At 31.7% G+C, this 23,440-nt stretch overlaps 3 protein-coding genes and 1 pseudogene across 8 annotated transcripts; all 4 read left to right on the top strand.

Moving 5' to 3' along the window:
- Positions 1-2,292: 2,292 nt before the first annotated feature.
- Positions 2,293-6,554, top strand: LOC111304982 (Zinc knuckle (CCHC-type) family protein). Of its 4 annotated transcripts, none has more exons than XR_016331097.1 (6): positions 2,293-2,371; positions 2,722-3,029; positions 3,837-4,281; positions 4,664-4,959; positions 5,181-5,957; positions 6,289-6,554. XR_016331097.1 is itself a non-coding variant. In XM_022902092.2 (6 exons), the coding sequence occupies exons 2-5, from the start codon at positions 2,727-2,729 to the stop codon at positions 5,932-5,934; spliced, it is 1,389 nt and encodes a 462-aa protein (XP_022757827.2). In that variant the 5' UTR covers positions 2,293-2,371; positions 2,722-2,726; the 3' UTR covers positions 5,935-5,957; positions 6,289-6,554. The 4 variants fall into 4 exon arrangements, 2 of the variants coding, with proteins under 2 accessions (XP_022757827.2, XP_089606102.1); XR_016331098.1 differs by having other exon boundaries at positions 2,694-3,029; XM_022902092.2 differs by having other exon boundaries at positions 5,590-5,957.
- Positions 6,555-6,686: 132 nt separating this feature from the next.
- LOC111304984 (uncharacterized) lies at positions 6,687-8,239 on the top strand (annotated as a pseudogene).
- A 1,610-nt stretch (positions 8,240-9,849) lies between these two features.
- On the top strand, positions 9,850-13,672 carry LOC111304981 (uncharacterized). Of its 3 annotated transcripts, none has more exons than XM_089749978.1 (5): positions 9,850-10,163; positions 10,618-11,403; positions 12,339-12,477; positions 12,626-12,718; positions 13,140-13,672. In XM_089749978.1, the coding sequence occupies exons 2-4, from the start codon at positions 10,845-10,847 to the stop codon at positions 12,687-12,689; spliced, it is 762 nt and encodes a 253-aa protein (XP_089606104.1). In that variant the 5' UTR covers positions 9,850-10,163; positions 10,618-10,844; the 3' UTR covers positions 12,690-12,718; positions 13,140-13,672. The 3 variants fall into 3 exon arrangements, with proteins under 3 accessions (XP_089606104.1, XP_089606103.1, XP_022757822.1); XM_089749977.1 differs by having other exon boundaries at positions 13,074-13,672; XM_022902087.2 differs by lacking the exon at positions 13,140-13,672 and having other exon boundaries at positions 12,626-12,885.
- Positions 13,673-18,271: 4,599 nt separating this feature from the next.
- Positions 18,272-20,880, top strand: GPAT3 (glycerol-3-phosphate acyltransferase 3). The gene is given in 3 exon segments (XM_022903928.2): positions 18,272-18,535; positions 18,537-18,992; positions 19,799-20,880. Coding segments are annotated over 3 exon segments (1,617 nt in total). The 3' UTR covers positions 20,696-20,880.
- The last annotated feature ends 2,560 nt before the right edge of the window (positions 20,881-23,440 follow it).

Below are 23,440 nucleotides of genomic sequence, written 5' to 3'. Positions count from 1 at the left end.
GCCTTTTTCTTTTCAAGTGGGCTTGGTCCATAAATAAGAAACATTAACCTTTTCAGAAAGTAAGAAAAAAAAAAAAAAAACTACTTGACTTTGCTTGATTTTATAGGATGGTTAAAAAAAATTAAAACATAAGAAATTGAAAAAAAAAAGATAAAATATAAAATATGAAGGATTAACTTATACCATTGAAAATTTTTTTAATTGCACCTATTTTTAATCACTAATTTTGAGTAATCCCAAAAATGAGATTAAATTATTTTTTTATTTTTGACTCGTCTCTTTCATATATTATATTTATTAAAATCAATAATTAAAAAATATATAAAAACTTGTAATTTTATATTAATATAAGTTGATTTATTCTCACTAAAAATATAGAAAACATATTTTTCTATTTTTTTCTAATTTATAAGAAATAAAAAAAATTATAGAAAATATAATTTTCTTTTTATTCATTGCTCGATAGATTTAAAACTTTAAAAAAATATAAAATTGTATTCTTTTGTTATTATATATCCTTGTAAATTAAGATGTAAAGGTAAATTTTAAATATGACAAAAGTCTTGTAAATATACAATATTTTACTCACATTTTTCTTGGTTTCTCTTATTTTATTTTTTTCAATTTAAAATTATTTATTTTTGTAAATATATGTGAAAATTGGCATCTTATCTTTTTTTCTTTTTTTTTTTTTCTCTCACTTTTTCTCTCATACCAATTGCACTCAAAATTTTATTTTATTTTCACTTTTTCATTTTCCCTATTTGTTCTTCAACTCTTTTACCTTACTAAACATACTCTTTATTTTTTGTCTTATATTAAAAGATGAAATTTTAAGTACAAATCTTAAACTCTAATTTTTTTTCTTTGTAACAATCACTTTAAAATTTATTAAATATATTTTCAAAAATTGTGTTTATTGAATTATTATGATGCATAGATACCAATCTAAATTTTGATAATCATTTTAAGAAAAAAATACAATCAAATTTTATAGTAACAATTGAATATTGGTAAGAATATAAAGTTATACTTGATGCATAGGATAAATGATAGAATAGTATAATAATCATTTTATATCATGTTTGGTTTATATATAATTAAAATATATATGTTTACAATGAGAATTATCATTCTCTTGGTATAAAGATGTTTTAATCATCTTAAGATTGAGATAATTATTTTTAATACATGGGATTAAATTTGTATATCTTATTATATCTTTAAAAATAACATCAATAGTTTAAATTATATAAATTTTTATGAAAAATAATTTTGATCAATAAATAAATTATATTATCTTAACCCTTACACACATCAAACATAAAATAAAATGACATTATTTAATTTAATATTATTCATAATATCATTTTATCCTATTTTATTATAATATTATGTATTAAACATGACCTAATAAGATGTGATTGCACCCTTTTTGCATCTCTATTAACTCCATATGATGATGAGACTGGAAGTAAAAAAAATCTAAAGGTGACATTATTGTTATTTTTTTGCTCATAATGTATCTCAATCTAATTTAAATTACATTATTCCAAAGCATATTAGCTGTTTAGCCATCATACAGAATTAGTAGTGGATTGTGAGAAAATATAAGTGAAAATGCAATTTTGTTAACTAATTAAAATCCTTGGAGGTAGAAAAAAAAAACATAAATATGATGTAAAATTAAAAGAAATAAACATGAATGTTTTGTGTTGAGAAATGTAAAACAATTAACACAATAAAAATGCAGAAAAGAGAACAAGAGAATTGTAAAAAAGAACTGCTGGAAAACACTAACCCATTATGAATAAAATCAACAAGTTAAGAAACAATTCAGCTATATTACTTTTTCTAAATTTTAGTACATCCATCATCGATTAAAATAAAAAATGAAAATCATGTTTTGAAAGAAAAAAAAAAAAAAAACGATGAGAGGGTAATTATTATTAATATATGTGAAATAAAAAATTTATAATTAATAAATATAAATACCTATATTTTTATTATTATTTTATTCTAACTTTTGGGCAAAGATAATCATATTATGGTATAAGATAACAATAGGTTAAATATTCAATAAGGTATAGTTCTTAATATTTGTAGAAAAATGAGAATCCGTCGCTCATTCACTTGGGAAAATATGGAAAAAGGTGAAGGAAAGATGAAAAAGAAAAGTGAGGTGGGCCAAAACTATATTTCGAATGAGGGTTAAAATGAAAATTCTACAAAAAAGGGGTTACAAATGAAATATTTATTAAATAAAAACCCGAAGCTATGTCCACCAAAAACAGAGGTAAAAGCCCCAGCCCTAGCAACTTTCTATTCATCGTGGAAGTACTGTTCGCCGCTCAAAACCTTCGTTTTCCCGGTATAATTTCCCTTTGCTCTTTTCTTTAATGCTTTTTTCCCTTCCTTGAACTGATTCCACTTACATGATATTATGTTGTTACTGTGCTCGTGCCTTGGCTCATTGTTATTATTTTCCTTTTGTTACCTTTGAATGAATTTTCTATATGTTTAGTGTTGCATTATTGTAAATTGATTGATGCGAAGTCAATATTAAAGCTAAAAAAGTGTTGGAAATTGTTATCATGTAAGAATTATAAATGTTCGCTATATATATGTAGACTTTTCTTGTCAAATTGTTACTTCCAGATGGTAGATATTGATGAATACAATTGGTTGAGCAGGAAATTATATATGGTTAATTTGTTTTAGTATCAATGGCAACCACACCAGAACCAGATGTCGATGATGATTTCAGTGAAATTTACAAGGAATACACTGGCCCACCAGGGTCTACGGTTTCCCGAGGGCAAGATAGGGTGAAAGAGAATAAACGTTCTCATGCCGGTTCTGATGAAGAAGAGGAACAGCGTGACCCGAATGCTGTGCCCACTGATTTCACAAGCCGGGAAGCCAAGGTTTGGGAGGCTAAATCCAAGGCTACCGAGAGGAATTGGAAGAAGAGGAAAGAAGAAGAAATGATTTGCAAAATATGTGGAGAATCAGGCCACTTTACGCAGGTATTTAACTATCAAGGGATTCTTATTTCTATTTAAATGTATCATTAGTTTCATGAATCAGCTGTATATATTGTGATAAGCATATTACCTGTCCACATATGTAAATCCACCCCACTTTCAGATTCATCAAGCTCATTGGGGTCACTTCATGTAAATAACTAAGGATACAACATCTATCATGAAAAATGAATGTGTAGGTTCTATTTTTGTACTAGATGAATTTGTTAATTGTATTGGATTTAACAAGAATTTATTTTTCCAAAAAAAAAGAACAACCAAAAGTTTTTGGCTTCGTGCCATGGCAGCAGGTTTAATTGATTGGTAGCTTGGTGATTTTCCTTTTTCTGTCAGCAGAGTAGGACAGCATAGTTTTATTCACACCATATTATCAAATATTGGCAACTTTTAATCTTCCTTTGCGTCTAGTGAGTTGCATTTAGGTCCTTCTAAGCCTTTCACATTCCAACTTTTGCCAGACTTGAGAGTGAAAGTTCACTTCGATGTCTGTTTTGAGAGTCTATTAATTAAATCCTTCAGCCATCCGTCTTGATAAATGCTCATGTTTTAGATTAATTAGCTGGTTATCTTGGTATTTGTTAGGTCTATTATTTTCTTATCCCCCCTCTCCAACATCTTCTTTAACTCTCTTCCCTAAATCACAATTTCTTATTAAAGTAACGACAGATATTCTTGTTTGAGTGAGGTAGAATATCAATTTTTTTTTTTTTATGGAACTTGCTTTCCTAGAGAAGGAGAGCATTTTTCCCCTTGTTTTTGTAAGTTCTGTGCTGTTTGACACATTTGTAGGGTTGCCCCTCCACTCTCGGAGCTAATCGCAAGTCTCAAGATTTCTTTGAAAGGGTACCTGCTAGAGAACCACATGTAAGAGCACTTTTCACGGAGAAAGTTATACAGAGGATTGAAAAGGATATTGGTTGCAAAATCAAAATGGATGAGAAATTTATAATTGTTAGTGGCAAGGATAGGTTAATTTTGAAAAAGGGTGTGGATGCTGTACACAGAATAAAGGATGAAGGTGATCAAAGGGGTTCTTCTAGTTCTCACATGAGCAGATCAAGATCCCCTGATCGAAGTCCAGTTGGTTCACGGTTGCGACGCCCTGAATCACAGAGGGCTCATTCAGGGCCACATAATTCATCACACTTCCAACAACGATTTGGCAGGCAAGATAAGGCTGTGGAAGACCGTGTCCGTGAGGATCTACGGAAAATTTCTAGAGGTTCTCCACAAGGTAGGAATGGCGTAGGATATGTTTATGGCATCAATATAAAGCTATTAATCACATGCTCGTGGCTTGCCGGTTCTCTAGGTTATCCTGTGTTTTTCATAAAATTTTCCTGATTGTAAATCTTAATAATGCTGCTTATTGCTTATCATTTGTTTGCAGCAAGAGGTAAGTTCCTATGTTGAAGCATTATGTGTATGATTCTGAAGTAAATGTCAAGAGTTGGTCTGAATTGAATGGATTGTCTCCAAAATGAACTTATTTAGTGAAAACATTTATGGATTGCCGGATGGGTTCACTTTGTGAATATTAGATAGTATGCCTAGCTAAAAGCTGATCTACGTTAGCATTTGAATCAAGTGCTTACCATACTCTTCATTTCATGAAGCTTATGGTAATGATGGAGCTAGAAGTCACTCGAGCAACTCTAAATCTCCAGGCCGTATACCTTATGCTGGCAACTCATATAATTCCTATGATGGTCATAATCAAAATATGGCTTATAGAACTGATGGATGGGATACCGAGAGACGAGCTTCTGATTTGCAATCTCGCAATCAGCTTGAATACCCTGCCTTCCCGCAAACGTTAGATGAGTTGGAGTTGGATTATAAGAGAGAGGCAATGGAACTTGGGAGAATTCGAGATAAGGAAGAAGACGAAGAAAATTATAAGCACCGGGAGGTAAGATATTTATCTTGCTTGATTGTGGTGTGTGCTTTTGGTGTTAACTGGTTTATTTGGCAATTCTAGATCTTTCTGGGATTTGCTAAACATTTTGGAACTTAGGGATCAAAGGGGGAATCTAATTTTCTGAACCATTAATTAACTGCAATGAACATCATGAAGTTCAAAATTCTAAAAGCCTGAAAAAAAATATTTTGTTCTTGTTTGTTTCGTGGTAGAACATACTTCTGCAGTGCTGTATAGATTTCTTCCTCAGTTCCTCTTCGGTCCATTCCCTTCTTATTCATCCTTATAGGGCTGATATGTATGCCCTTTTGATCATTCATGTTCATGGAAAGTATATACTATTTAGATTGTATACGGGCTTCTTATGGAGTGGATTGAATGTTAGAGATGGCCATGTGGGGTATCTATCAGTGTCAATGAGCTATCAGAATGAATTATCTAACCTACTTCAGAAAGTTAAATTCATACTCCTTAAAGAACTGCTGTTACACTGGGGAACAAGAAGAAAGAACTGCTGTTGTTTGGTCTTCATCATTAAAACGCATAGGGAGAGCTGTTCCTCTGTTTGCTGTATCATTACGGAAATTCTGATTCCATGACTTCTGGTTTTGCAAATTTTAGACTATCAAGGAGATTAGAGAGAACTACATCAAGAAATTGGCTATACTAAGGGGCACACATACAAAACAGTGGGAGGAGTTTCTTCAATTAGATTCCCAAAGGCGTCAGCAACAGGCACGGCAACATATGTCTGCTTCAGGCTTTGGTGCTTATAAACAGCAGGCATATTCTGAATATGATGGCTCGTCAGTCAATGCTCATTATGCTGGTTCTAATTTACCAATGGATTCAAGGGGCAGATACCTAAATCCTATGGAAAATTATCCCTCTAGGCCTCATGACTCTTATGGTGAGTTTCAACGACAGAGGCGTGAAGATTTTGGGAAAGCTTACAATCGGTACTAAATCACTATGCTGGACTTTGTTTGGTGAGTTATCTCACTCTTAAATAAATAATGGGAAAAGACCATTGATTCTGTTCATTTCTTTTCTTGCTCAATTCCTTCGTTCTCGATCTTTTCCAAATTTATCGCAAGTTTCTTGCTGCACAAGATGTCGCTCCTGGGTTGTGGATGAGAAACATTATCCAATTGTTTTGATTCTTCTTGGTACTTGTTTGAAAGATTGGTAGAGGGCTTAGGTTGTTAATTTAAAGTTTTACCTTGGTAGGAAGGCAGTTAGTGGAGTTGTCTTTGTGCGTATTGCTGATTTTATTTCCTCTCTTGAATTAGTTTAAAGCTTTGCTCCAAAAATTTTCAGGGTCCACCAGATCTTGGTCGGTAGAGAGTAATTCGATGGTGAGCTCAAGTCTAGGTAAGTATGTCTGTATAAGATTTAAGAAGGGAACACTGCTGCTCCTTTGTTGTTTTATTGCGGTTTGTTCCTATTTCAATTTGATAATTTGGCTCTGTCCACAACTTCATTTAAGGAAGTCAGACACAGTTTTGGGTTTTTAGTTAGAGTAGTAATATTTGGAAATAAAATGATTGTTGATTTGCATCAAGTAATGGACTCTTCGTTTTCCATTTTGTTTTGTATTAGTACTGGTTTGTCTGCCTCTGCTGTGGTTGGAACATTTTTGGGTAATAATCCTTCATATTATTTTAAGGGGAAGACCAAAAAAAAAAAAAATCGATTGACTACTTTTTTGTTATTTATGGACTATTGGGCTGTCCATTCTCCAGGTATTTGGTAGTTACCTGGGTTTTATTTCTCTTTCAAGTAATTTGGTGTGTTATCGCAATTGTTGTGGTTTGAAGTGGTCAGCAAACCTGGAAATGTTGTATCATGGAGCTCTTATTAGTTCACGAAATAGGGTACCCGATCTTTGCTGGTTGGTTGGTTGGTTAAACTCCGGTGTTATTGAAACTATGGAAAATCAGGTTGTTTGCCTGAATCTGTAATCTGCTACTGGAAACTTCTTTTGGCCTTCGTTATTAAGGTTTGGTTAGGTTATAAACTGGGTAGCTGCACGCCTGCACGAGTTTACCATGTGTTTGATGTTATGCTCATGGTGGTAAGAGCATTTGGCTGCCAAATGCTCGGCTACTTTTCACCTGGCGGATGAATCCGTGCTCTCATTGGGCTTTGGAATAAGTGAATTTTTTTTTTTCGTTTTTTCTCTTTTAATTTTTTAAATAAAATAATCATAAATATATTCAAATAAAAAATTTGATGAAAAATTAGTATAGTAGGGAGCAAAATTCTTGTACTTCATCGTCGCAAGGGGTTTTGGACGGTTAAAGGTTCATGGATCATGGTCATCAATGAATTTATGTTCATCAAAATTGGAGAAAAATTTTCCCATTTCCCAAATTTAGCTGAATGCGTGCACCTGTATGACTATAAAGTAAGACCAGTTCGATATTTCCGTACCTTCTCCAAGATGACAACTCAATTGTCTGTTGAGCTGGGTGAAACTATGATTGATACTGCGACGAGGAGTTGGGATTCAGATGTGGATTCCTACATAGGAAACTTCTTGTCTAACTGGAACAACGTGAGGAAAGTGATCGGCCTAGACGTTGAACGGATAATTGATGAAGGTTCAGAAGAAACAGAAGATTACCGTAAAGGAAGTAACTGGTCAGAGAGGAAGAATAATGAAAGAAAAGTCACGGACGAAGACCCAAAACGGACCGTGAATGAAGATTCGGCAATGAAAAGCCGAGTGGCAATTTCGCAACTTTGTGATGGCGATACATGTCTTATAATTCGGCTTCCTTTTCTCGATTCCGTACCCAATTCTCTCCTCAAATTTCTCCAGCTTCCAGATTTGCATTTGTTGGCATAGGGATAAAAGAAATTATTGCCAAGTTAGAGAAAGAGTATGGGCTAGGATGCAAGAATGCCGTGGAGTTGGGACAATTGGCCTCCAGCGTTATGCGAATGCCTCGCTTGGCAGCTTGAGGGGTGGACTTTCTGGCTCTAATTGATGATTCACTGAAGCTTGACAAACCCACTAGGGTAGTTTTTAGTGACTGGGGTAAAGAGCGTCTTAACAAGGAGCAGATTAAGTGTGCTGCAGCTAATGCTTTTGCCTACTTCAGGATAGGGAACAAGTTATTATCTGGTTAGATCTCAGGTGCAAGCTCAGTGGGAGTTTGGGGGGAGTTATCCTTTTGTTTGGTAGTTTCTGCAATAATGGAGGTTGTTACGTGTTTATGTATAGTTTTCTTTTAACTAATGAATAGCGAAACATCGTTGATCACATAGTAGTTTTACTTTTATGAAATAAAAAAAAAATACTATCTCATTTTCTTTGTTTTTCTTTAGATTCCAAAATTAGTTTTTTAATACTTAAATCTCTTACACTTTTTTATATTTCAAAAATATTTTTCATGATTTTTTACCTTTAACAATAAAAACCATAAAACATCAATTTTATATAAAAAAAAAAATTTTAAATAAATCAAAATCAAAAGTTTTTAAATTCTGCAATTCGCCACATGCTACTGAAGGAGATCTGATTGGGTTTATTATTGTTATTTTTAAGGCTTGCGTCGTTATTTCTGGTAGTTTTTAGCTGAGTTGATTTCATTAAGTAATTTGAGAATCGTTCAAAGCAAATATTCATTTGAAGAGTCTAAACTGATGAATGAGTCCCCCTTTTTAAATCAAACTTCAATACTATACTAATATACTTTGTTGAAAAGGAGAGTTTTTGCCTAGAAACAGTAGTATGAATTTAAGTATATTTGAGATGAGATATAGTACAGCACTCTATTGAACTGGTTATGTTTCTCCAGGCAATTGATGATGATTTCATCTTTATCGGAAAGACTTGGATGTCGTTGAAGTTGTGTAAACACACACATGATAAATATTGGTAGAATTCATGCTAGAAAATATAAGTTGTTCGGGAATAAGAATCTTGTTCCACTTTTGATTGATCCAATAGAATGCTGAAAACAAAATTGCCTGCCTCTTTCATAGCGGTATTAGGCATCAGACCCTGTTTCTTCCCTCCTGGAGTCTTTCTGCTAAACTTAGCCCACTCTAATGTCTAAATGTGGTCCAATATTTTAAGTCTTTTTCATGCGCATTTAATTATTGTCTCACTCATATTCGTCAAACTTTAGCTAAAAAATCTAATACATTAGCACTTGCAATATGGGCTCACTTCACTTTGATTTTGTGACTCTGCTGACGCTGGAACCCCACAATCCGATTCTTCTTTCTCTATAAAGTCCAGAATAAAGATCAAGATTTATGATCTTTGCCCATTTCTTGGTAGCTAACAAATGACCCTCAACCTCAAACCACCTAAACCTTGAAATATAAGTACGTTACACAGGACAATTTTTGTTATTTCTTTCCCTGTAAACAGCTGTATTGTATGTATTTTTTAAGCATATGCCCTGAATCTTTCTTTATTCCTCTCTAGCTAGAGTCTATACCTTCATTTTATTCTACTTTTTTTTTCTCTGGAACATTAAAATTACGGGATAACATTTTGGTTTGTCGGGGTGAAATTAACAACACATTCCAATGAGAACGTGATTGCACTATGGTTTAGAAAAGATAAACATAAAAAAAAAAAAAAAAGAAAGATCCCTGCCTGCCAAATCTGTTTTGATGAATTTTTCTCCTACTATTGAAATTTTGATTAGTCAAACAAAACATAGGATTCTCAATTATTAAGCCAAAGTCTAACCCGTCTTAAGTCCGTCCTAAGAATAACCCAATATTTATCTAATCTAATATTCACCGAAAATATAAGCTTTTTTTTTTCAATTTTCCTTAAATGTTTGAATATTCGCTGTAAGTTACCTGTACACGTCTTTACAATCAACCGGCAACTGCCCGTAACCATCCCCCAGTCCCCGTAGACGCTGACGTCAACGTCTACGTTTCGCCTGATCGCCCAAAAAAAAAACCTATTACCTTTGTTTTCTTTGTTTTTAATTTTAGTGCTTTACTATATTTATTTATTTTTTCAAATTCCAGCTTCTCGTTGTTGTATTTTTAAATATGGAGGCCACTTTCTTTTCAAAGGAATTAATTAATTGATATGCGTGCGCTGAGATGGTCCAGCTTCGGTTTGAAGATAAAAGTTCGACGAAATCAACAAAGAATTCTCAGTTTATTGTTCTTGCAGACATCGAATTAAGCTCATTTTCGTTTTAATTAAGGTACATTCTATTTTTTCCTCTGATTTTTATAGGTATGTCTCTGGGTTTTCGTTGAAGTGTTTTTTTTTTTTTTTCTTTATCGGCGGCGTACTTTCCCCCTGTTTTCTGGGTTTTTATCTTAAAGGGTATATGTTTTTTTTTTTTTAAATATACATAATAATTTTCTGGGTTTATTCCGGTTTCAATTTTTTCTGCCTATCTGTTTGTCGAGAAAAAGGAAAAAAGAGATTCAAATTTCAAGCTTGATTGGTTTTCTGGGGAGTTAAAAGATAATCACTTATTGAAGTCCTTTTCTCTGTTGGTCCTTTCCGTTGGGTCTCGGATAATGAAACTTTTGCTATTCAACTCTAAATTTTGCCTTCTTTTTGTCATTCTAGTTAACAATTAAATAGACCTTGTGTTTTCCTATATTTTCTACGACTAATATGTGATGTTTGATTAAAAAAAAATGCAGGATTGATTGCTTGCTTGAAGTTGGGGCTGTGCTTTGATAAAAAAATTTCAAACTTTAGCTGGACCGTGTGGCAGGAGGATTTGTTTTTAATTTTGGTGAGTCCTACACTGGATATGAATGAAGGATTAATTCATGTAGACAAGGACTGAACTTTAGTTTAGCACTTAGCAGTAGTGGGGAAGATAAGTGTCCTAAGGTTAGGCAGGACTTAAAGGTTTTGTTTTTGAATGGATCACTTGTTTTCAAAGGAAAGAGATATTGAAGTAGATCTTGAAAGTGGTGGGACTACCAGTGAAGATGAGAGAACCAAAGATCATGTTTCATCAAATCTAGATACAAAGAGAACTTTCAGTAGAGTTTGGAGTGATCTTTTGAGTTTTGATAGAGTAGGGAAGGGTGAATGTGGCATAAACTCGTGCAGTAGTTCCTCAACTTTTAGCGCGGTTGAGGGTGAGAATATGGAATTCTTGGTAGACAAGAATTCAGAAGGAGAAGAGAATCATGAACTCCTGGCGTTTGTGGAGAAGAACTTCACAGGGGATAAGCATAAGAAGACAAACTCTAGGAAGCCTCCCAAGCCACCACGGCCTCCAAAAGGTCCTCGGTTGGATGCTGCAGACCAGAAGTTGGTGAGGGAGATTGCTGAACTTGCCATGAGAAAACGTGCCAGGATGAAACGAATTAAAGCAATGAAGAAGATGAAGGCAGCAAAGGCATCATCATCAAACAGTAGCCTTTCTGCTATGGTCATCACTGTTCTCTTTTGCCTTGTCATACTCTTTCAAGGTATTTGACATTGTTTTGAGTTCCAATAAGGAACCCTAAATAAAAATTATTCTCTTCCTTACATGTGTAATTGGCTTCTATTTAATTATGCTTAAAATATGTTGTCTACTAGTAAAACTTTTCATGGACTGCCAGGTACGATGGAAGTCTGTGTCTGAGGGGTGAAGCATGTTAATTTGGCAAAAAAAACAAACTTCCTTAGTTTACTGTTTTTCAAATTTGAATAACCCATCATTTCTCAATTTTCACAAATAACTTTGTTGGAGAGACATGGTTTTCAACTATTAGAGAAAAATTTAGCTTACTGAAAAAATTAATTTGTATAATTACTTATATTTTTGTGCTTAAACTTTGTTGTAAGGCTTTCTCTGTTTCAACCATGTTTAGCCTATTGACATTAAGATTCCTGGTTGTTTCAATTATGATTGTGCCTTGACTGCTGTAATAAATAAGATGGAAATCTTACAACTCCAACATTTCCAAAGCATTTTAAAATCACATAATCGGCTTTTCATATTTGGAATTCTTTTGGTGCTTGCTGTCCTTGCTGTATCATTTTAGGTCAACTCGCTGTCACCAATTCTTTAAGCCATTATCATCAAGCTCGGAATTTTTTATTTCTAGACAAATTATGATTGCATAATAACTCTTTCTGATTCTTGTCATGAATGTTTCATGATAGTACAAAAGAGCATGCATCAGATCAAATTGTTTACCTGACAACGCTTGTTTGCTTCTCACTTGTATATTTCTCTGTCTTCCTATGAGAGAAGATAAGCATGTTATGTACATTAGAAGTGCTTTAGATATCCGATTATGTACCAGCCAACTGCTAAAATTGTCTTTCCCTTTGGTGTGAGGAAAATTTGAGGTTCACAAACCAAAATTTTCCTTCTGTGAAGGAATTTCTGACATCTGTCTAACATTGCTTGAAGGTATATGTTCCAGACGTGGTGCAAGTGTGATGTTGGAGGGGTCTCCTGCACCAGCAATTGGCTCAAATGAAGGCTTTATCTCTGTTCAATTTTCCAAAAGCTTTCATGTAACTGAAAAACATGACCATGATCCTCCTAGGTGCATATTCCTCTCTCACTCTCTCTCTTAATTCCCTTTTTTGGGATAAGTTATTCATTCCAAATATCGGTTAAAGAGATACCCATCTTTATGCATGGTAATAGAAAATGCAAAGAACGGATTATCTGAATGTTACATGTTGATGCAGCTTGGTAGAAAAGCAGGTTTCTCGTTCAGTTCTTGGAGACGAAACTAGGAAAGTTACCAGATGATGCGGAAAATAGCTGAAGCTGCTGATGTGGTATTTTGCATGTCATAAACAGTTGATTTTCTTGATCTTATGTAGATAGATTTTGATGTGATACCTGGCTATGCTGATTTCTGTCTATATGAATTGTTGTATGCCAAGCTCCAGTTATTGTACAGTTTAGTTAGTAAAATAATTTGTTGGGATAGAAGTTTATTAAACTAATTTGTTTGGGATAGAAATTGATTACATGATCCTTCCAAAATTGGGATATTCCTGCGGAAAGTGACATAATATCTACAAGCCAATGGGGTTTAACCTGCCATTATTAGAATGTGTTTATGATAGACGACACACCCACATTTGGTTAGCTTTTCCTATGGATGTTGATTGTTTTTCCCTGTTTCAGAGAGTTCATGTAATGAAAATGAAGTAATGAAGTAATCGTTTTCTTATTTGCATCAATGGTCCAAAGCTTTTCAATGTGTTTCGAAGACACGGAGATGGGGTCCTTGAAAATTTTTTCCTGCTCATAGTTCTAGTATTGTCTTTGCTGTTGGTGGGAGCGGATTTGATAAGACGAGACGACACATGCAAGAGAACCAATGACACCGAGCTCTACCTGTTACCTGTCTACTCTAAGATCAGATCCCCGAAGCTCTACCGCGGACGGCAAAGACCTTGCTCATATCGTCCTTGATGTCACGTTGAAAAAGGCCAAGGATAATTTAGCACAAATAGATCATAGATCAATCGCTAAGTAGAACAACAGATCCAGCTCTTAAGGATATTCTAAGTATTTGCTCTGAAGTGTATGGGGATGCTACAAAATTGGAATCAAAGTTTTATGTTAAGGTGACCGGGAACGCAGAGGATTCGGCTGCATGTGCAGAAGAGTCATTCTCTGATGGACCAAGAGCAGAGCAAAACCGTCCATCTTCTTTTACTGATCAAAACAATGCTGTGTTACATCTTGCTCGTCTTGCTGAAGATATTATTGTTTCATTCCCTCCGGACGTTATTTTTCCAAAGCATGCCTGGAGGCCGCCATGACACCTCCAAAGTTTAATTATATGATTATTTTAAAATCATGTACTACATAGCTCATTGGCATATAACAAAACAACAAATTTATTACAATAGAACACAGAACAGATTATTCCCTCCTACAAGAAAATTAAGGGTAATTAATTCATCTTGAATTAGTTAAAGAGAGAGTAAGAAAGGGTTCGTCTGAGTGAGAAAGGAAGACTCAATTTTAAAGGACAAAATCACAACATATAAGTTGCTTTAAGGTGTGTATTAGGTTCTAGTTACTGAATATTACAAGCATGCGTGACGCTAAACTGGTAGTATTGCAATAATGCTGAAAAGGAGTTCAAATACCATACACCGCAGAAAAACTCCGCCTGAGAGAAGCAGACCAGACTATGAAATCTGGAGTATACTGAATTCCTGTTGCTGGAATCCACATGTCACCATCCAGAAATTCCCAGACTTTGAATTGATAAGCTTCTATGGAGTCGATGACCCTGAATCCTTTCCCCTTCACTCTGTTATATGTGGCTGAAAAGTCTTCTTTTTCTACTTTGACTCTGCTGACTGCTTAACATGGATTGAAACCCGGGCAACTGGCCTCATCAGATCGAACTATTTTGCTGATATTAAAGAGGCTTTGGATCCAGAAACTTGTTCTGCTTACTTTTTTCTTTTTCTCCCTGAGACTGGCTAAAATTCTAAAAAAAAACCCCTACGTTATTTCACTCTTTTTAAAGAAATTTTTATATTTTTATTATATCCAAATAAATTTTCATATTTTAATTTGTATCAAATAAAATTTTATTTTAAATAAAAATAATTTATGTTAAGAGTTTATTTAATATATTAAAAAAATTTTAAATTTTTTAGATATAAATTAAAGATTAACCATTTGTATAAGTTTAAATTAAAAATTAAAAATTTATTGTAATATAATAAAAATATAAAAGCATATTTAAGTAAAGATATAGAATTTAAATTTTTTTAATTATTTCAACGTTTGAAATTCTATTGTTGCACTTCACAAACTTTATATTGGGTTGGGTCACTAATCAATTGGGCTTGAACAGCCGACGAATGATAGCAACCTCCAAGCTTGAACTATCAAGTGTTCATTCTTACGATATGCAGTGTCACTTTTGAAAGATAAAAGGATAAATGTGACGATAGTTTTTAAATTATAATAAAATATTTAATATGATATTTAAATTTTAAATTATTAATTTATTAATAAATGTGATATTTAAAAATTTATTTATTATCATATATTATTATTTAAAATTAATCACATTAAAAGTGAGTAATATATTAATTAAAATATTTATAATTTAAATATTATATTAATTATTTCACTATAATTTAAAAATTATTCATAACATTTACTCAAATATAAACAATAACAATATATTTTTTCAGAAGTATTTCATAGAACTAATTGTTCAATGGTTGATGAACATCCGATTGTAATTAAGGATTAGTTTTCTTTTTTCTTTTTAATTTTCTCTGATAATGGATAAGCAAAATTTATGAAAGGCTAACTACTAAATTTATTCATCAATTTCGGTTAAATCATCATGCAAATCTTTCTCTTTTTTTTTTTTCTGAAAGAAAAAGAAAATTCTTTATTGATGTGGGATTCATCTTATGCATGCTTTCGTAGTTAGTTATATTTTGAAAGATACCTTTGACATGTGAAATTTACTCGTATTAATTAATGATGAAGAGGTCCGAAAACATTGACAAAAATCTACTCGTATTAATTAATGATGATGAGATAATTGATTTGAGGTTGAGACCTATAAATGAAAATTCAAAAAGAAAAGAATAAGGCCCTTTCAATCTATTTAATTAATAAATATTAATTCACGTAACAATCCACAGCCTTTGGCAGTCTTATTCCAATATTCTTCTATTCTGCAAATAATTCTGAAAAATGTAGTTTAACTGCAACACCTTCACAAAAACAAAGACCTTAATTTGTTGTACGATCCAATAGTAAAAGTTCGGAGACGGATTTTCCTCCCCTTTTTTGCAGCTTTTGTGATGACGAATATTAGATTCTTTAATCCTAATGACTATGGCAATAATCCATATGATCTCATACATAATTTAATGTTGATCTCACAGAACACAGAGGTGTTAATTCGTGAGTTTCAATCTCACAAGCTTGTCTTTAATTTGAAAGACATCACTCTATTTAATTTGAAAAACATCTCTTACCTTACAATTACATCATGAGATTTGATAAAATAATACTAATATCTCTATGTGTTATTTATTAAGTTAATTTTAAATAAAAAAGATAACTATATCCTTTCTTAAATATTAATCACTTATTTCTCTATTTATTTTTTTAGTTTTATTATTTTTTGTTCAAGATTTTTTAACTGCCAAATAATGAAAAGTTAATAATTTTTTAATATTTCTTTAACTACTATCAAATTCCATTTTAATTAAATTACATTCTAATTTAAGTGTATGTTAAATCTCTTAAAAAACTAATGCTAGGATTCCATTAATCAAATTAATATCTGTTCAGATTTTACTTTAAATATTTACTATACCCTTCTTTTGTTTTTTCTTTTTTTTTCCCTGGTTTTAGTCCTTGTATCGATCAGAGTTACATTACTAATAAACCGTGAATTCTCATAAACCCAATTTGCGGTCATAACAAAGGCATAATTATGTAAAGTCAATGCACAGGAGCTAATGCCATGTTTCTATTTCATTATAATTTCATAGTTATTTAAAATTTTGAATTTTGAATTAAATTTTATACATTTTATTGGCATTATCAAGTACTTAATAGTGTAAATAATAATTTGTTTCCATTTATACATTGAAAAAAAAAAAAAAAAAGGAAAGCCGAGTAATCAATAAGGAATGGCAATATAGTGGATATCTATCATTTTTTTAAAAATTCGTATCTGAATTCATTTAGTATTTATAATATCCGAATCTATTTAAATATCTATTTAAATTTAATATTACTATCTAAATCCGAATCTGTTTAGATAAATATTATCCATATAAATATTTGAATCCGTTAAAATAATTGTTTATTTAATTTTTTTGACAAAATATAAAATAAATAAAAATTTAATTTAAAATTCAAATTCACTCTTAATTAATAATAAATAAAAATTACTTTTTAAGATCTAAAATCTTCTACAAGTATAAAATTGTATATATTTTCTATATATAAACAGGGATTCGAATATAAATTTAGATATTCATTAAAATTTAAACGGATTTAAAATTTGGATATTTAGGGGATACTATTTTTAATCAATTTTGAATTCGTAATGGATAGTAAATTTTTTTATCCAAATCCATTAATTAATTATTTATAATTATTCAACTTCGACATAAACGGATTAGATGATAATGAATAGTGAATTATTGATGCGGTTTTAATCACCTCAAAATCCAAAATATTTAGTTTAGGGTAGTTCGACTAGAGATGGTTATAACTACCTTTAAAGCTAAAGAAATGGTTAAAACCATCTCTATAAACTTACTTATATTTGTTTGAAATTGAAACCATCTTTACGTAGGAAAAGGATTTAGATGAAATTTTTTAGATGAAATTCGTAAAATTCTTTACTAAAAATAATGAAATGAAAACAAAAATTAAAAATCAAAATTGATAAATTAAAATATCTCGTTACATAAATTAAGTGTACAAAATTTAAAATTTTTTTAATAAATTTCAAAAAAAAAAAAAAAACTCTGAGAAGATATTTTTCTTAGAGTGATAAATCTAATAAGGTTTTTTGTCTTTTTTTTTTTTTTGAAATTGTAATTTTGAAAATAAAAATAAAGTTATAAATATTAAAATTTAAATTTTGTACTTATTACATGTTACTTTTCAAAAAAAATGGTACAAGTCAATTCAACATGTGAAATAAATTTATGAATGAAAAAGTCCATCTATATAAACTTGTTTGTGGTCAACTTAACATATGTTATTCTTCAGAATAAATGATGTCCGCATAATTCAGCTTATAATTAATTAAGAAAATTTAGAAAAAAAAAAAAAAGATTGTTTGACTACCTGAATCTCAGCATATTAATTGTTCAATTTGCTAAAAAATTAGAGAAAAGAACTCAAATGTTGTATTGATCCATTTCCCCACATGTTACTCTCTCAGTCTCAGCTTATAATTTCTTCTCTTTTTGTTAAATCATTAGTACTCATATATACTAAGAAAAAGAGAGAAAATAACGCCTTGCTTGCTTAGTGCTTACCTTCACATCAACACTGTCGATCCCTTTAATTCTATTCAAGGTTTGCAACTCCGACTTTCTATTTATAACCGTGTTGTTTTATATAGTGGGCCAAAATTGGAAACCGCATTGAACCATGGCGGTAGCCGGTAAGTCCTCTGAGAGCTCAGAGCGGCTGGCTCTTGGCAGACAAAAACCCAACCGTTTCCACGCTTTGTAATAAATGAGCAACTTTGAGGGCTTTGTTATAGGTTATTCCCCCTCGGTGTACGTATAATTATAAAAGCTGCTCTAGGTTTCAACATTTCTCTCAACACACTCTTTTGTTTGAGCTGAAATATGGCTAAATTTTTTATGAAGTTTTCCTTTTTCAAAACCCTTTTCTTCTTCTATCAAGTTGTCTTTAGACAGTCTAAGAATCCCAAAGCTCTCCATAGAAATGTGAACAACATCCATCCAAACGAGGGTAAATATCAAAAGTATCTTTCTTTATTTGCTCACAGATCAAACTTGTCAAACCAAACTATGGTCTTCAATGTAGAAGAGGCTTTGTTGAAGTCCTCATCATTGTTTCCTTACTTCATGCTGGTGGCCTTTGAAGCTGGGGGGGCTCTTGAGGGCTTTTATTCTCTTTGTTTTACATCCATTTCTATGCTTAGTTAGTGAAGAGATGGGGTTGAAGATAATGGTCCTGGTTTGCCTCTTTGGGATAAAGAAAAAGAGCTTCAGAGTTGGAAGTGCTGTTCTGCCAAAGTTCTTCTTGGAGGATGTTGGCTTGGAAACATTTGAGATGTTGAAGAAAGTAGGAAAAAAAGTAGCTGTCAGTAATATTCCTCAAGTGATGATCGAGGGTTTCTTGAGGGATTACCTGGAAATTGATTTTGTAGTTGGAAGAGAGCTGAAGGTGTTTCGTGGGTACTTTTTGGGCGTCATGGAAGAGAAGAAAAGAAGTAAGGCTGCTTTGGAGGAGATAATTGCAAGGGAAAGTTCGGGTCGTGATGTTATTGGCATCAGTGGCTTCAAGAAATCACTTGAATATAATCTGTTTTCTCATTGCAAGGTGAGACACCAACTTCTATAAGTTCTTTTCTTTGAAAATCATTTCGGGTAGCTTTAAAACCAAATATAAACATATAACACCTTAATTATTTAGAGTAGTTTCGACTCGGTGCCCTCACCCTAGAAGATTCATGTTCATATTTTTGTCTGTGGCAATTAATAATACGAAGAGTATACGGATATTTGTCGAAAAACGAAAATTAATATCTGTCAACCATAGGTATAAAAGCTGCGAACGAATTTATTTCGGACATAGACTTAGAATGAAGTTTATTGTATGAAATTCGTAAAATTTTTTACTAAAATTAATTAAATTAAAATTAAAATTAAAATTGATAAATTGAAAGTTTTTATTTTGTAATTGAAGTATATAAAGTTTTAAAAGATTTTAATAAATTTTGATATATTTTTTAGATATATATTTTTAATATAAATTTTGATAAATTTTTTGTCATTAAATAAGAACTTATTAAATTTAATTATAAATTATATTTTTAATAATATTCTTTTACATATTATTATCTTGTCATTAAAATTTATCAATTTATCGATTTAAATTTTTATTAAATTATTTTTAACAAAAAATTTCATAAACTTTATTTAAATTTTTTTAAAAAAATTTCGTACAAGTTTTTCGCGTATATTTCGTTCAAAGTAAACATTAAAAACCACAATATTGTTTTTGCTACTTCTAAACCTGTGAGCATTAATAATAAAGAAGAAACCTAGTTTTAATTTTCTCCCTTTTTTTCTATATCTCTAACGGTTGCTGGTTGCTAATTAATTTATTGCATTTTGTTGGAACAGGAAATTTACCTAGTGAGAAAAGCAGACAAAAGAATCTGGCAACAGGTACCAAGAGAGGTATGCCCCAAACCACTCATTTTCCATGATGGGAGACTGGCTTTCAGGCCTACCCCCTTGGCCACCCTGACCACGTTCATGTGGGTCCCTTTTGGCTTCATCCTTTCCATCGTCAGAGTTGTCATCGCCTTAACGCTTCCCCACAGGGTTTCCATCCCCATATTAGGCTACAGCGGATTGCACCTCTTTCTATCAATCCCGCAAACCTCTCAGCGGCACCGTTCACTTACAAACTCAAAGAAACATAAATCCAAAGGCCGCCTTTACGTTTGCAATCATAGAACGCTGCTGGATCCCCTCTATCTTTCTTTTTCATTACAGAAAGATCTCACTGCTGTTACTTACAGCTTGAGCAGGGTATCAGAGCTGTTAGCTCCAATAAAAACCGTCAGATTAACAAGGAATCGTGATCAAGATAGTAAAATGATGAAAAAGCTATCAAATCAGGGGGACCTAGTTGTATGTCCCGAAGGGACCACGTGTAGGGAGCCCTATCTCTTAAGGTTCAGCCCCTTATTTGCTGAGATGAGCAATGATATTGTTCCTGTTGCAATGGACAGCCGTGTTTCCATGTTCTACGGCACAACAGCTGGAGGCCTGAAATGCCTGGATCCACTTTTCTTCCTCATGAACCCACAGCCAAGCTACTCCGTCCAAATGCTTGATGCTGTATCTGGCTTGTCCGCTTGCCATGATCATAGTGAAAGATCAAGGTTTGACGTGGCTAATCATATTCAGAATGAGATTGGTAAGGCTCTGGGTTTTGATTGCACCAAGCTTACGAGAAGAGACAAGTACTTAATCTTGGCAGGCAATGAAGGAATAATTAGCAAACCCTAATCAATCAACTTGCTCTGCTCTCTATAAAGGGCTGTTTGGATGCATCCGGACCCCCGGAGGTGAGGGGCCGGCTGCCATCCAAATCCGTGCCCACAGACCTGTACCGGCAACCCAAATAGTCAAATAGAGTTCTTAGGCTCCGTTTGGACAAGGGGTAAAATTTGTTTTAGTGAAATAAAAAATAACGATGGTAATAAGTTTTGATATTGTAATAATGAGATTAAAATTAATAATAAGACATGTATTTGGATATAAAAGCATAAGTGAAATTGAAATGAAATATAATGAGATAAAAAAATTATCATTGAAAATATTAAATTAAAATATATAATAAAAATTTTAATTTATTTATTATTTACAAAATTAATAAATTATTAAAATTATTTTTATATCAAATAATAATTTTATTAAAAATGACAATAATATATTTACATAAACTAAAACTTAATAAAATAATATTTATTTAGCCAATTTAAATATAAATATAAAATTAAAATTAAAAAAATAATATTGAGGGTAAAATGATAAAGAGTCCAGTCCAGTGGCTTATTGGACCCTTGTTCTCCAGTCCAAAACACCTGTTCAATTAGTTGCCGCCCAATTTATATCCAAACAACTCAGAATGATGCAGTTGAACCATAAAGATATTAAATCGCACTGTAGAGACGTAATTGTTAAATCCAAATGGGCCAAGGCTCTTAGATTTCCCTCGTAAAGGACGTTGCAAACAAACGGTTTTACGTCACGGTCACGCTAATGATTGAATATGATATTATGATCCCCTTTAAGTTGTAATTAGCTAATTTTTCTTTGCTTGCAGATGAGAGTAAAGAGAGCATTTATTAATTTCAAGTTGCATGCGGATGCAGATGTTTCATTTTCCAAATTCAATGCAGCCGACTATCATGTTTGATTTTGTTATAAAGTCTTAAGGAACTTTACCTTTTACATTTGATTAATTTGAATTTTTGATTCAATAATGAATATACATATATATTTTTTAAATATATATATTTGTAATCTTCATTCAAAAAAATTTAAAAAATTAATACTAATTTTATTATGTAAATTATTATGTCTAAAGTTGTTAAAGTAGTATTATCACATATCTAATAAATATATAATTTTTTTAATGATATTATCTCCTATATAATAAATATTTTTTTTTGTAATTTAATATTCAAGTTGAACTTTTTTACCTACGTTTTAATTGATTTTAAGTTAGATATCTAACATGATATCCGAGTCAAAACTTTTTTTTGTTGTCATTTTCAAATATGCCACATGATGGCCTTTTTTCATATCTACCTATAATTTACACATGATGAATATCTATTAAAATGATGTTATCTCATATCTAATAAATATCTAATTTATTGTAATCTTATATTTATGTGAAATACCTTCACTTATTACTAATTAGTTTTAAGATTTATGTTTAACATGATTTCAAAGTTAAAAATTCTTTATGTTAGACATGATAGAGTTTTGTTAAAATAACGTTATCCCATATCTAATAAATATATAATTTATTGTATTTTTATATCAATGTTGGATCTCTCTACTTATTATCAATTAGTTTTAAATTTGATATTTAACATGATATCAAATTTAAGATTTTTTTATGTCATATTTTTCAAATTTATCATATGATAAATTTTTTTTTGTTTCATTTATGCTTACATGTGATGAGGGCATCATATTTAATATTTTATAAATTTATATTTAAGTTGAACCGTTTCATTTACAATTAATTAATTTTAAATTTGATATTTAATAAGAGTAATTGCATGAAATTTAAATGATGAAATTGACTTAAAAGCTAAAAAAAAAAAAAAAAGAAGTGATGTGCAAAAAAGGAAAAGAAGAGTATTTCTTTAATTTGGGTACCTCAAAGTGAAATGAAATATTTCAATTTGAACAAAAGGGAACACAAATCGTTGGTTGTTAGCGGTAATACTTGTCCTAAAGTCAAGGAAATGGTTTTATACATATACACGTGTGTGTACATGAATGCTAACCTTTTTCAACTTTGTTTTTTGTTTTTGTTGAATTGTTTGCGTTAAGTTTATCATTTTGATAGCTATGAAAACTGGATCTGCCTCCAATATTTTCATGTTCTAACAACTAAGGTATCTTATTTAAAACTTTTGTCTTTTTCTTTTTTACGTTGAATTAAACCTTTTGTAAGTCTATACCATTGCCCCACTGTGCATCATCACCAAATGAAAATACAATTCAATTAATTTCATTTGAAAAACTTCAAAACATTATGAATTTGATTTGTTCATTCAAAATCCCTCTTTTAGTTTAAAAAACAAAGATGGTGACACCCAAACATTTATTCATTCCAAATCTCCTACTAAAAAAAAAAAGAAAAAAAAGAAATGGTAGTCCCAATTTTTTACGTAATAAAATCAAAGATGGTGAAATTTTTTGTAGGGGTAATATACGGGGCCAAAGCCCGATAATTCAATCAGAGGTTAAATGGACTTAAAAAAATAGACAATGATGAACCCCAAAAGAAAAACTGCAGCCCGGCAAGGTAGATGATGCAATAAAAGATTGGACTTCTGTCATTGGGCTAACTGAAATATTAAAAGCCCAATTAACAAGAAGACTTTGATTTCGAAAGTCCATTTTCTTTATGTCCAACTAAATGGCCCCAATGGCCTTGAAGGGAATTAAAATATTATTGGCTAAAACGTGAGGTTTTCTACCGAGATTGTCGGTTTAACAAGAAGG

The sequence above is a fragment of the Durio zibethinus genome, chromosome 21 (assembly GCF_047325235.1).
Source record: "Durio zibethinus cultivar Kanyao isolate XHJ-2024 chromosome 21, ASM4732523v1, whole genome shotgun sequence".
In the NCBI taxonomy this organism is placed as follows: Eukaryota; Viridiplantae; Streptophyta; class Magnoliopsida; order Malvales; family Malvaceae; genus Durio; species Durio zibethinus.
The sequence above is the reverse complement of the archived record's forward strand: the minus strand, read 5'-3'. Positions and strand labels throughout refer to the sequence as shown.